General features: G+C 35.8%; 3 protein-coding genes across 3 annotated transcripts; all 3 read right to left on the bottom strand.

Annotated features, from left to right (window-relative positions):
- Positions 1–242: 242 nt before the first annotated feature.
- On the bottom strand, positions 243–2,609 carry LOC105344325 (C-type lectin domain family 4 member E). Its single transcript, XM_020073737.3, has 5 exons — positions 2,458–2,609; positions 1,985–2,073; positions 1,493–1,598; positions 1,045–1,273; positions 243–339 (listed from the first exon to the last, which is right to left on the bottom strand). The coding sequence occupies exons 1-5, from the start codon at positions 2,498–2,500 to the stop codon at positions 306–308; spliced, it is 501 nt and encodes a 166-aa protein (XP_019929296.2). The 5' UTR covers positions 2,501–2,609; the 3' UTR covers positions 243–305.
- A 4,365-nt stretch (positions 2,610–6,974) lies between these two features.
- Positions 6,975–9,439, bottom strand: LOC105344327 (protein fem-1 homolog B). Its single transcript, XM_034467864.2, has one exon. The coding sequence runs from the start codon at positions 9,394–9,396 to the stop codon at positions 7,486–7,488; it is 1,911 nt and encodes a 636-aa protein (XP_034323755.2). The 5' UTR covers positions 9,397–9,439; the 3' UTR covers positions 6,975–7,485.
- A 132-nt stretch (positions 9,440–9,571) lies between these two features.
- LOC105344328 (arrestin domain-containing protein 17) lies at positions 9,572–13,636 on the bottom strand. Its single transcript, XM_011452082.4, has 7 exons — positions 13,443–13,636; positions 12,639–12,768; positions 12,171–12,320; positions 11,753–11,973; positions 10,720–10,899; positions 10,211–10,393; positions 9,572–9,918 (listed from the first exon to the last, which is right to left on the bottom strand). Exons 2-7 carry the CDS (start codon positions 12,754–12,756, stop codon positions 9,814–9,816), a joined length of 957 nt encoding a protein of 318 aa, XP_011450384.3. The 5' UTR covers positions 12,757–12,768; positions 13,443–13,636; the 3' UTR covers positions 9,572–9,813.
- Between the last annotated feature and the right edge of the window lie 1,283 nt (positions 13,637–14,919).

Below are 14,919 nucleotides of genomic sequence, written 5' to 3'. Positions count from 1 at the left end.
TGTCCAGATAGTTTGTATTATGACTCCATTAAGCTGATTTTATCATACCTGCTGTTCCTCATGTGAGCGATGTGGCCCATGGGCCTCTTGTTATAGATTTCTGTTGATATGTTAACAGAATCATCATTTGTCATTAAATTATTCAAATTCAAATTTCAGTTGCAGAGAACTCCACTAGCCTCTAAGAGTATAGTGCGATCTTTTCGTTTAAAACGCATCAATAATCATAACTAACACAGATAAACACAGCACATTTAATTTCAATTTTTATTAGATACAAACACGTGACAACAACTGGAGGTTCTTTATCCCACAACAGGAGAGTGTACCTCAGCAAACCTAGATATGAAATAATAAAGATGTGTAAATATTTTTGTTAAATTTTGCTATGCATATTTTAAGCCTCATAAGCCATACAACTGCAGTTCAGTTATGCACTATAAATTCCAGAAGATTCGAGATAATAAATTTCTATATCATTCAAGGAGGCTTTGTGGAAAAGAAAAACTATTACTATCAGATTTGCCTCAAAGTTTAAAATAGGTTAATAATTTTGTCCAAAAACCATTATTTAGTAAAGAAAAATCCAATTAATATAGAAGCTTTAAAAGGCCATTCTCCTGTATCGTTAATTATAGATCTCTGTCTAAAGGTTATAAATATTGCATAAAAATTGCCACCACCATCCAGGCTTCTTTAAGCAATAAGAAATTATAAAATATACAAATTAATTCGTTTTTTAAAAGGAAAACACGAAGAGCTTCATGTGGTTGTATTCTGAGATTTTCGCTGAATAAATTTCGCTTTAGATTTTGGTTTAAACGCTATTACTATGGTTAGAACCAATTATCCCTGTAAAAATGATACGCTTCTGTACTTAACCAATATTTGTTTTCCTTTAGTTTGATTATGCAAATTAATATACATTTACATAAATGGATTAGGCAGCAGGCAATGCCTATGTAAGCCTTCTCCATAGTTTCCTTTAGTTTGGTGTAACGAATAGTATATTTGATAAATGCATTATTGAAAAAATACACATACGGCATTTCACAGATGTAAGTGGATTCGAAGGTGCATGGCTCATCTACCCAGTGCCAGAGGAATCCGTACGGGGCATCGTAGGTGATGGCGGCACAGTTCTCGGCACCCCCTCTGTTGTTGGGCTGTGTGGGTCCCCAGTGGTTGTATGTTATAGTCTGTCCACTGGACGACCACACCCAAGTCCCTTCATGGACTATATCATTGGCACCAATGTAAAATTCAACGCTATCTGAAAGAGAAAAAAACACATTCCAGTAAAGAATTTTACATGATTCAAGCACATACCAGTAAGTGCAGTTTAAAAGCACATGACTTAAAAAATGAAGTTAACTTGAAAAATTAATATAATTGATATTTGAATGCACATGATGATTTGCTCGTAAGCACAAAGTAAGAGCAGTTTGAAAGCACAAGACTTCAAAAATGAAGAAAAAATAATAATACTAACTTGTTTGTGCAACGAGGTTGGCTAGATGTTTCTGCGTTCCAGCATCATCAACAGTGGCAAGGGTGGCGACTCTTCCATACTGTTTACCGATGACCTCGCACAATTTCTATTGAAAATCACCATAAAAATGTTGTATTTTGCATAGATGTTATAGAAACATTCCCTCTTTTAATTTTGTAAAATTAATTTAAAAAAAAACAACTTTGTTATCTACAGTAATAAACGCTTTAAAAAAAAATTCTTAAGGAGGCTAGGTGGTGAACAAATTAGCCATAATATCTTTTTTAAAATGTCAAGGTATGGTCTCTTTTGGCTATAAACTATTATCTGGTAAAGAAAAATATATTTAACTGTTAAACTTTGGGCATTTTCCTGCATTCTCATAGAGAGCTCTTCTTTTAAATATTACTATAATAATCAATACAGTCTAAAAATGGCCTCGACCATCGAGCCATCTAACAGTGGATATTAAGATAAAGAGATGATATTCACAAGGGCATCGGCGAATGTTTCGTTATCCCGACTAAGGAAGAAACATCTATCATTGTAGTGATTCCAGTCAGCTGGACATCTCGCCAAAACTGAAATTCGAAATGAAAAAAAAAAAAATAATCGCCAAATTCATTCCTTGTGACCATATACAAATAATGCGTAGAACCATTTTAACAGGGGCTTGGACTTTGGGTAGTTGTGTCAAACAGCAATTTGACGTAGGCATGTCTACTAGTATTTCATTGCTAGCTACTCGGCCGTCACGGTGGCTCTTTGAAATCAACAAGATTTGTCTGGCTTTAGATTTAAGACTACGCAATCGGTCCATATTTCGCTTGAAACCAGCGTCATTTTTAACTTGTTTTGACGCATGAAATAAATTGTTACGTCCTACTGAAAGTCCAAAGCCTTGTTAAAATGGTTCTAAATATAGGTGATATAGCGTAAAAGAAAAAAAGTAAGTGATTTCTTACCAGTTGCGAATACAGTAAAAGCAATGAAGAGTAGGATGTTCATAATGGACGGAAATGGAAGCTTGTTCACACTTGGAATGACAGTTAGAGAAAGAATGAGTTTATATAACCCGCTGAAAATGATAAGAATCAGTGTCTGTGGGAAAGGGTTATAAACTAGAATAAAACATAGAACAAACGTGCGGAAGATCATACATATTCTTGATAACCTTGCATGAAAAATGCGTCACTGCATCATGAATAGCGATTTAAATAGATTTATTTTCAATCCAAAACAAACATTCGAGAAAACTTGTATTGATAAATTTTCCACCAATAGCCACCAACCGTTCATTATAAGGACGGGGGATTCAAATCACAGTTTCCTTAAATGGTATATACATGTACATAAATTTCATTCATCATAATACTGTAGTAGGAAAGGAGGAATGAGTATATATATACAACGAAAACATATGGCTGGACCGGGAATCGAACCCGGGACCCCTGCAACTCTAGTCAGGAGCTCTACCACTGAGCTACCCAGGCCGACATCCACGGTCCATATAGATCAAACTACTACAATACTGCAGAAAAATTAATTTTCCTCTTTTTTATCAATTTATGTGATTTGGCTATAATAACAATTTCGTTTCTTTGTACAAATTTACCAAATTGGCCATTAGATCTTCCTAAAAGTTTGAGATTTGATGTGTTGAACTATAAACTATAATTAGTTCCCCTAGCCCAGTGAGTGTTAACCGATCGGGATCTTCCTTGCATATTGAGTAGTGTTCACCGATCGGGATCTCCCTAGCCTATTGAGTAGTGTTCACCGATCGGGATCTCCCTAGCCTAGTCAGTAATGTTTACAGATCGGGATCTTCCTTGCCTATTGAGTAGTGTTCACCGATCGGGATCTCCCTAGCCTAGTCAGTAATGTTTACAGATCGGGATCTTCCTAGCCTATTGAGTAGTGTTCACCGATCGGGATCTCCCTAGCCTATTAAGTAGTGTTCACCGATCGGGATCTCCCTAGCCTATTAAGTAGTGTTCACCGATCGGGATCTACCTTGCCTATTGAGAAGTGTTATCCGATCGGTATCTCCCTAGCCTGGTCAGTAATGTTTACCGATCGGGATCTTCCTAGCCTAGTTAGTAATGTTTACCGATCGGGATCTTCCTTGCCTATTGAGTAGTTTTCACCGATCGGGATCCCCCTTGCCTATTGAGTAGTGTTCACCGATCGGGATCTCCCTTGCCTATTGAGTAGTGTTCACCGATCGGGATCTCCCTAGTCTATTGAGTAGTGTTCACCGATCGGGATCTCCCTTGCCTATTGAGTAGTTTTCACCGATCGGGATCTCCCTTGCCTATTGAGTAGTGTTCACCGATCGGGATCTCCCTAGCCTATTGAGTAGTGTTCACCGATCGGGATCTTCCTAGCCTATTGAGTAGTGTTCACCGATCGGGATCTCCCTAGTCTATTGAGTAGTGTTCACCGATCGGGATCTTCCCTAGCCTATTGAGTAGTGTTCACCGATCGGGATCTTCCTAGCCTATTGAGTAGTGTTCACCGATCGGGATCTCCCTAGTCTATTGAGTAGTTGATCGGGATCTTCCTAGCCTATTGAGTAGTGTTCACCGATCGGGATCTCCCTAGCCTATTGAGTATTGTTCACCGATTGGGATCTTCCTAGCCTTGTGAATAGTGTTCATCGATCGGGATCTCCCTAGTCTAATTAGAAGTATATACTGATTTCATGTATATTTACTTTGAGTAATGTTAACTATTTGGGCTTCTCCTGCTTTTTGGGTAATGTTTTTGATCGATTGTTCCTATATAAGTAATAGTGTCAAACAATTGATTACTGTACCTATTGCTTTTACACGCAAGTACCATACCTACTATTACCTAAATTAATGGTCTTCACCAATCGGTTGTTTCTCCAGATGAGCAGATTACTCTAGAAGTGTTGACTTCATCATTGTGATGTCAAATTGAAAGGGTCATGTTGGAGAGTAATTTTTAAAGAAGGCTTGTAATGTAAATTTAAGGAATTTGAATTTTCCAGAGGGGCCTGAAATCCTTTCTCCCTCACTAGGTTTCCTCTAAATCCGCGCATGCTCATCATCTACACCTCTTAAGATGTGTTAATAGGGTAAACAGTGGTTTTTAACTTTTAAGTTACCAAAGAAATCTAGATACATATGGTCAATTTACTACCACAAGTGCTTCCAATAGAGGACAACTTTCTAGAATGAAAATACAGTTGATGTATTTAAATTTCTGATTAGGAATGAAGAGACAGGGTTTTTGTGATAAATTAGCCATCAAACCGGTTTGTTTCCATTTGACAATTCATATATTGATTCATCCAGTCATTCTTTAATCTTATTTTCACCCTTCCAGTTCATGCATTAATTTTATCTACGACGAGTCAGACATTAAGTGTGGTCAGTAAAGATCTAGCTTGCTAGTCATCATCATTATCATCATCTGGAATTCGCAACAATTCAAACACCACCAAATTATCCGTTTAAGTTTTTTTCTTGTGAGGTAGAATGGTCAACGGCGCTTTTGAATGCTAAAGATTAAATATCATCACAGAAACTTGTGCCAGTGGTTCTCCTACAACATATTGGGTCTAACCAATATCAGCCAACCGAGTGGTTCTTAACCCCCCCCCCCCCCCAAAAAAAGGAGAAAAGAAATCAATAATATAACAAAACCCTAGGAAATTAAGTTTGTTCCATCATAACCACGCGTACTATGATCGGTCAAAACATTGTTATGAATTGGAAACAGTGGATTACAATTTAATGCATTAGCTGCAGGTCTGTAGCTCCCGGTCTGAAAAAATTCGGATGGACGACCTGGGTTGCTACAGTGCCTCCCATAGTAAATCAAAGTACTGAAGTACTGACGGGAGCTGATTTTATCGATTATTATTAATTTTAAAATCAACGATATGTTATTTTGCATGGCAAGTATTTTCTAATCTGTATTTGAATTACACACATTTTTATGATACGAATTCTCGAACTTTTCCGACAAGAATTTCGAGAAAATCCCATATGAATCATGTTGTGTAATATTTAGAGATAGAATTAATTCCATCAAACTATGTATCAGTAATCGAAATATTTCTAAAAATTATACACATGTCTGGATCCAAGCAATATTGAACTCTAGTCTCGTTCAACCAGACGCTCGGCTGTCTCCGTTAATCTCCGACTACTAAGAGAGACTCACTATTTGTCGGAGATTTACAGCCGAGCGTCTGGTTGAACGAGACTAAATTGAACTCTGGCGTAGGAATACATACGACTACAAAATATATCTAAATTGTTCCTACTATTTAAAATCTGACTATCATTTATACGTTTCCTTGAAAATTAATGGTTCAGCATACAGTACACAAAATTTTCTGATATTTTCAAGATCTAAGTCTTGTCAACGGTGATGATTTGTGCTTAGGCCCAAACACTGTTTCACTTTCGGTTTGCCAGAGTAACTGCATAGGAGAGTTGATTAAAATCAACTCCTAAAAACTGCAATTTACGGCGCACAAAAAATTGTGCTAGTTTTGGACTGATTAACCTTATTTTCACAGAAATTCTGTGAAAACAATTAGTACCATTTAATTCTTCAGACAATTTACTACTGATATTGTTACTTTATTAGCCTCAGACTTTCTTTGAAACATGCTAACCGACCTCGGAAAATAAAGTATATTAATTCACGTCGAGATCGAGAGTCGCCATTTTTACATGTTAACAAACTATACCACTTCACTTTACAGGGCTGGTGATCGTGTTTAAAAGAATATCAGAGGCAAGTGAAGTGGCGATATCTGTAGCACATTGTCCGAGGATTTTTTTGGAATCAAATATTGTACAGAATATGTTCGGAAATGAGATTAATCAGTCCAAAACAAGCGCAATTTTTGGTGCGCCGTAAATTGCAGTTTTTTTTTTTACTATCCGAATTTTTTCAGACCGGGAGCTACAGACCTGCAGCTATTTAATGCATATGACATTTTAATATTATAAAATGTCTAGCTTTTTCACTTCCATTTGAATTGTACCAACCAACTACACTTTTGCAGCGATCATAATTAAAAAAAAACCACATAAACGTATAATGTATACATTTTTTTGTATCTGCCACAAGACTTGAGTTTTCTGTAAGATTGTGTATAAATGTCTATTTGGTTGTTAAGTTTCAGGTTGCAAAGTCATGATGATTGATCAGGCATTTCATTTAAAACAAAAAGTAGGAGGATGGGAGGCTTTGGAAAAAAATATATATATATTAGTTTGTTAACAAATTATACTGAAAATGTTGTTTTTCCTCTACCTTGTTGCTATATCATCAAATACCAAGTAAAGATTCTAATTTTTTCATAAGCATGTTTCATTTGTTAAAACAATACCAATGTACATCAAATAAATTACATATGTAACAATGCAAGCAACAAAATAATAGACATACAAAAATCGTTTACAAAATCTTTAGTTACAGGAATTTAAAATCTTATCGATAGTTCGAAGATCCACAAATTTCTTTTTTTTCTTTCTTATTCTCAAACTTTTCATAGTGCATGGCAATTTATCAAAAAATTTATTCCTTTATACATAATTGTTGAATTTTATAACAGTTTTGGGTTTTACTCATGATCTAATTCAGTTTCCATTAATGCACTCAATTAAGCCTTAATAATTTATTTCATTTTGTGCAACAAAGAGAATATGCTAACCTTGCCTAAACCAATCCCACCCAAACCCAAATCACTCCATTCAATGTTGAACATGTTGAATACAGCTGAATTAAATTAAATGAAGAATACTGCAGGTCATGCATTAAATGGATGAAGCAACAAGTTACCGGGTATTAACACACTTATGTGGGTTTGCTCTTTGGTAAAAGGTGGACATATCTTTAAATGAAAATTTTCAAAAAAATTTCAAAAAATTGTACAACTTAAGTAACCATATGTTCATAAAAAAATCCTGAAACTTTTTTCATCAAACAAATCAACTTAATTAATGAAGAGCCAAAAATTCCTCAAGGTATAAAGGAATAAGACCATGGTAAGGAACACCATTATTGCGGATATATCTGGCTGCAAGACATTTTAATGAGAGTTGAAAGGATGTCCTCAGCAAAGTCGCTTCTTCTTCTCTCTTTGCACAGTCCATTGTTGTTTTTCGTTCTTTATTGCAAATGTCTAAATGGGAGTCAGCATCGACCAATACGTGAATTGCATTCTCAACTTCCTTTGAATTGGCATTGGTTTTCGGCGAGATGTTTACAAGGGCATGCATGGGCGTGTTTCCTCCGTTATCCTGTGCGTTGACGTTTGCTCCGCATTTAATCAAAAGATGGGCAACCTGACTGTCTGGAAATGACACCACGTCATTCACATGGAAGTCATCAACTAAGGTAGCACTGTCAACAGCCATATGTAACGGTGTATAATTATTCTTTAAAAGTGGATTTAGTTTCTGAAACTGATAAACAAGGGAGTACAGTTCTGTTAAGTCTGATTCTTCATGGGTTGTTTTTAAAATAATGGCAAGAAGATAAAGGCAAGTATGGATATTTGTTTGATGTATCTCAAAAAGAGTATCACCATCTTCTTCCGAATTCTGGATCCTCTCTTTATCATTGGTAAGCTCAGCCATGGCATACTTAAAAACCTCTTTCACATTAACAAAATAAACAGGCTCACAAATGTGAATCATTTGTGCAAATACTTGGGAAAATCTTAACAGGTCTTTGGCAATTGACCTTTTATTATCATGTCGTAGTTTCATTGCATGTAACCAGAGCGCTATACAACGATCAAACTGCTTGCTGTCAGCATACACTGCTCCTCGGAATATGATGGGATGGGGAACATCAGGATTGTTGGGTCCCAAAATTCTCTCCCTTATGGCCAGGCATTCCATATGTAGAGCTTCAAAATCATATCTTATGGCATTTAGTTCACCAAAGGTTTTGCACTCAAGTCTATTATTGTATGCTTCAACACATGGATAGTCCTCTTTAGTAATGATGTTATCAGGATCGCTATATCGTAAATGCATACCTTCACACAGAAACAAAAATGCTTTCATGACATCATAGTGTTCCTTGTCATTTGCAAATGAAGCACCAAGCAATTCATAAGCGCTGATTTTTTCTTCTTTAGTTTCCACTTTGGTGGTCAGAAATTCGACAACAGAAGACTGTCCACATTCAGCTGCTACTAATAAAGGCGTCATTCCATAATCATTTGGAATTTGCTTTCCATAAAATCTGACTAAATCCTGAACTACTTCCAAATGTCCACACTCCGCAGCAAAATGCATTGCAGTGGCACCACAGTGCGCGGTTGAATCTGGGTTTGCTCCCTTTTCAAGTAAATAGCGCACAACTTCTGCATGTCCTTTGTAACTGGTTATCATTAAGCAGGTGTTATTATATTTGTTGGGGATAGAAATATCAGCACCATGTTCGACTAAGCACTGTACAACGTCCAGCCGTCCATCAAAACACGCAGCACGAAGTGGTGTGGAGTTTGTTTTTGTGGCATGATTGACATCTGCTCCGCATTCCAACAGAAGCTTAACAATTCCCAGGTGTCCAGCGCCCGCAGCGCACCACAGAGCGGTCGCGCCCTCTAAAACGAACCCATCAAATTTCACAGTCCCAGTCTGCTCTAGATTTATTTTGAATTTGGACACTAAAATCGAAACCACCTTTTCCTCCCCATTTCTGCAGGCTATTATTAGGGGTGTTGTTATCTGTCCATTTTCACTCGTATGAAAATCCAAGACTTCATCTACAAGATCACTACTAAGATTCCATAACATTGCAAATATACTAATAGCCCTCCCATCTCTGGCTGCTGCGTGTACTCTCTGTTTCAAAGTTTTTATTTCCCCTTCGATGTTTTCGTTCGAAGACATCTCTCCCGGAAGTTGTTGTTTGTCGATAATTTAAACAACTCGTACAATCATCTACTCGTAGTGAGAAATACTGTGTTTTCAAATTGGATCGATTAGATCGTTGTTTTTATTTTATTTTTTTTTGTACAATTGTTATCATAGTTTTATCATATACATACAATGCACAGGTGTTTATAACTTTCAACATTGTCACAATTTTACTTATACAACTTTGACGAAAAAAATCTTTATCAATACACGTTCGCCCTTTTTTGATATAGCAGATTTGATATTATATTTTTCGTTTTATTTTTCTGCTTTTATTTGTTCTGCATTTTTATTGTATGAATGATCAGCAACAAAATGACAACCAATACTTGTACACATGTACATGTATTTGCGTGATTTTCGTGTCAAGGGTATCACAATATTATCCAATTATACAAGCTCGAGATGATAAGGTCCAAAGTTAGGAATGGATCCTATGATAATTTTCAGTGGAACATTTAAGAGGAAAGCTGGTCCAGATGGGTCTATTATCAGCTGGAAATAAACAGAATATCATTTCTAAGCAAAGATGAAATAAGATTTATATTATTTTATGAAGTTACCGGTATTATATTCACCTTTTTGGCCATGAGGGACCATAGGGGAAGTTTTTTTGAGCAGCTACTGTTTCTGTAATTCTTACACAGATTAATCCTACCCCCCCCCCTCTCCCCTTCAACCGATCATGCAGATATATGTAACATATCTTCTTAAAAAATAACATACTACTAATTTTTCCACGAAATTGCAGCTGTTAAGCTTTATAATAATGTTTTCAAACATTTACCCTTAAATAGTGGCCAATGCTTATTATTTTGCAACCCTCTAGGCAGGGTGGGGTAACAGAAGGAACCTCAAATTCTTCGTCATCCCACGAAGTCGTCTGTCCCGGCATGACGTCATCATACTTGGTTTTGTCTATCTCTGTCACGCACACTTTTTTCTCCCCCTTGGCGTGATAAATCGTTTCCTTATCACAAGAAAACAGAATGATAATTTTATTTAGCACTTTTCAAGATTTTTAAATGGAATATGATGAACTTGATTTCCCTTCATTCAAAATAAAATATACGTGATTGACTGAAACCTCAAATTGTTGTCCGTTGATAGTGTTTTTGGTTTTACCAATAAGTTTAATGTAAGTACATGTATATAAAAGTTATCAATGCCTGCAGACATTTGGAGATGGATTCGTATGCGATTGATTCAATATTACTACCATTGATTTACTAATATTTATCAAGTTATGTAACGGGATTTACAAAATTAATATGAATAAAACATAGTTTATCCGACCTTCACGAACAGGACAGTTACTCCACACACACGGCGGGAGAGATTCTGTATGATGAAATCGAACACCACCGTCTCCCCGGCCACGAAGCCTGACTTAGACGCCCGGATGATCCCCGTGATGGGCCCCGATTTGCAGCACCAGCAGCATAGGTGTTTGTAGTTTTGACTTTCCGTGGGTCGCTGTAAATAAAGGGGAAAAAAAACTACAAAAATATGTCAAACAGATCCCAGAATGGAAAGGAAACAAGAAATTAGGACCATAAGGCTATTTGGTTAACTGCCATCTTCATGTTTTTATATTTAGTTAATTCATAACCGTTTAATATACTAGTATCCATTTTGTATGCCCCTATATGGGCACATTTAATCTACTGGCACAAGAGGCCACTCGCGCTTTGTGAGATTATCCTTAATATGGAGCTCCACTTCCGTTAACACACCCAGTTATGTAAAGAGGTCTAAGACGACAAGTATTATTAATAGCCACATAGTGGAATGTGTGGAATCACTCGAGTTCGAGTCAATTTCGCTTAAAAGTAAGGATGATAGGAAAATGTATTTCCATCCTGTCTATTAACATACACGTAACATCCTTCTTCATTTAAAATGTGAAGGGGACACACCCACCTTAAATCTTTTTGAAAAGCAAAAAAAAAAGGGGGAACGAACTTCGCCAGAGCTAATCGATGTTCTGTGATGTGAGTGTGTGTGGGCGAAGAAAGAGTTACATAGCGCACCCACTTTTTTGCAACATTAGAGATTACCATAACTATAATTTTTCTTTTTTGCTTTTAAAGAGTTCTGATGAATCTAGCTGCCCCCACCAATTTTCAATTTGCTTCCGACGCCGCAATCTTTACTTTAACTTTTCTTTTAACTTTCATTATGAATACCTTTTTAAAGTTGTTGAGGGGCCAGTTGGTGTTTAGCATTTTTGTAGGGAAATGGTCGTTTGACATTCTTTTTTTTAAACAGCAGAAAAGAGAGACCCCGGGCCCTATATGTTGCTGTGTGCTTAATTAAATATCAATACCTCGGCCTCCGGGTACTTGTTGAGGTCCACGTCACTGACAACTTTGAACTCTCTTCGTGTGATTTCTTTCGAAGACCAAAAATCCTGATCCAATATGGCCGACACCTCGTACTCAATGGTTCCGTATTTGTCATTGTACGACGAAGGCAGTAAGGAAGGGAGCGTGAAAGAAAAATGGAAGATGTGTCGACCTTGCGAGAGCCATTCTCCACCGTCCGCCACTGAAGCAAACAGGTAAAATGTTGTCTTATTAAAAAAAGTAAAAATACATGTGTAATGTAATAAACACATTTTGGCAGGTTATTTTTATCCATTTTGAACTTTGGCAATGTTAAAAATTTGGAAGTTTAAGATCGAATTACAGATAATAAGCAAACAATTTATTAATATTCATTGATTTTTAACTTCAGGTATGTACCTTTCCCATACAATGCAAGGATACTTTTGAAGTAGTTCTCCTCTCCGTTATAGTGTACTGTTTCTGATTTTGGCTTTTGACCCGGCCCCCCTGACTGTATCGTCTGCGTCCAATGGACTTCTCCCCATCCAAGACATTTCATACGTATCTCTGTAAAACATACACATTTCTCTTTATCTTTGCCATATTTTCGTTGCAATAATTTTTTAAAATAAAATTCGATACCATACATGTACTTCACCGAGTATTTTGTATTGGACGAGGCAACCTAATTGTACTGACTTCAGCTCCAATTACCCCCCCCCCCCCCTCCGCCCAACCCCCTCCCTAAAAAAAACCAAAACCCACCTGTCTGTATGGTAAATATCGGTAATTGTATGATATGCTTAAACTTGAAAGCATAACTTGTATAAGTTTTGTAACGCACAGTATATTATCTCGATTTGGTAAATGTATAAATGCTGATACCTCTAACGGTAATGCCCTCGTCTAGTTCTATGATCAGCCTCCCTGTCACATTCTGACCAGGCTTATACACGCCCCTTATGTCATCAAGTTCAATCTTGTATAGCTGCAGTTTTCCCATCACGCATCCTTCCTGTAAAATGGAATCGAACGATAAAACTATTTAAAAAAATGTAAACATGGCGTTTAATAATACTAACATTGTTATCATCTTTTTATGTATTATGAAATCGACTCATTAAAACTTTATGAATCCTGCACATCTAGCAAATGCAAGAATACATTACTTTGAACAAAAATATGTATGCTCAATAACGAAATCTTTCGCAAACTATAGTATTGAGCTTGAAGAAAAATCAAATTTCAATTAATATCTTGATGGTAAATTGCTTTAAGATTAGAAGGCTCGATATTTGATATTGTCAGTTTCTACCGAGCTTTGAATTAAAATCAGTTTCCGTAAAAAGAAATAGAGGGAACCATACTCGGTAAAATTATATAAAAATATTCAAATTTTAAAGCTAAAATATTTGCCATGGATATTTTTCTGTTCTCGACAATGATTTTTGATTTCAGCTATACGAATGTGCTATTTTACATGGCAAGTACATGAAGATTGCTTCCGATTATAAAATATACATGTACATATGACAATAAATTGATCAGATTCATAATATAATGAACAAAATAAAAATGGAAACCCTACCTGTTGTCGATCAAAAACTCACTAGAAAAATTAGTATCAATTTATCGAATATCTTTTACGTTAGTTCATTAATTAAGCGTGTATCTTAATCAATACATTACTTTTTATGTTTTGACTCGGGCACTTTGCTCACTTCCTGATATCGATTCAACAGAATTCCAGCTTGACGCTAAGGAGTTGACACTAAAAAAATCAAAGTACTAAAGTACTGACGGGAATTGATTTTATTGATTATTATTCATCTTAAAATCAACAATATGTAATATCGCATGGCAAGTAGTTTCTTAGCTGCATTTGTAAAATTAAGCATTTTTTTCTAATTTGAATCCCCGGACATTTCCTACAAGAATTCCGAGCTATAGACGGAGACGGAAAACCCCATATGAATCATGTTTTGTAAAATGTAAAGATAGAATTAACGCCATCAAACTCAACGATGCGTTATGTTTTAGCAATCGAAATATTTCTGGAAAATTGTATCCAAGCACTTTCAAACAAACAAATAATAAGTGAAGTCTACGCTAGTAGTGGTTTGGATAGTCTACCCTTGATTCCAAACGGAATTTTAGCAGTAGAAATGGCGCTTTGGTAATCAACGACAGCGAACCAGACTTATTGCAATATGGCGTAGCATACGACTACAAAAAATATCTTAATTGTTTGTACCATTTAAGATCCAACTATTTCCAATGTATCTATAAATACTATTCCTTAAAAAACAATGCTTCTGTATTTATTTCATTGAATATATTGATTTTCTTCAAGGACTAAGTTTTGTCAGCGGTGATGATTTGTGCTTAGGTTCGAACACAGTTTCACTTCCGTTTTGTCAGAGAAACTGCATAATTATGAGAGTTGATTAAAATCAACTACCAAAAACGAGGCGTGTAAGAAAAATTCCTTTAAATGAAAATCGGTAAATCAATTTGTTTAGGTTTCTTGTTTACAGTCATTGATATACATGTACCTATGTCATAATGAGTGCATTGATATTGAAGCAAGGATGTTCCTACTTAAGATGTGAAATGCATGTTGGGTTTGAGTGTTGGAGTGGGAAGGGAAGCTTGTGAAAGTACATTCGTTTTTAGTTTTGAAAATGTACATTTGTATATTATGATCAATTTAATAATGTATTTAATAGTGCATCTTCACATGTAAATATCACCCCAAACTCCACTTTTATATATTTCTTTCCTCTTTTTATTTGGAAAAAAATGACAGTTCCGCTACTGTTATAGAAAAGAAGCATAGAACTATTCATTCCCAATGCTGTTCCTTCAATAATGGCCGTCTGGTTAACAAAGAATTTCAATGTATTCACGTGTACATAACAATGCATGATAATAACTCTCCTCTCTGTGCCCCTTGTAAAAATCAATAAATTGTAACAATCAATTTATGATATTCGGAAATCGTGATTATACATGTATGCAGTACTTACAATTTTAAACTAATGGTTGTTGATACTTGGTTTGATTTACACCAATTACATACCCTTTAAGTAAAAAAGAGTACCAGTAGTATTGTGTTTTTATTTTACGATATTTTAAATTTAATATTCTTAAAAGTAGCTTTTGA

This window comes from Magallana gigas, chromosome 6 (genome assembly GCF_963853765.1).
Source record: "Magallana gigas chromosome 6, xbMagGiga1.1, whole genome shotgun sequence".
In the NCBI taxonomy this organism is placed as follows: domain Eukaryota; kingdom Metazoa; phylum Mollusca; class Bivalvia; order Ostreida; family Ostreidae; genus Magallana; species Magallana gigas.
This window is presented reverse-complemented; position numbering and strand designations above follow the sequence as displayed.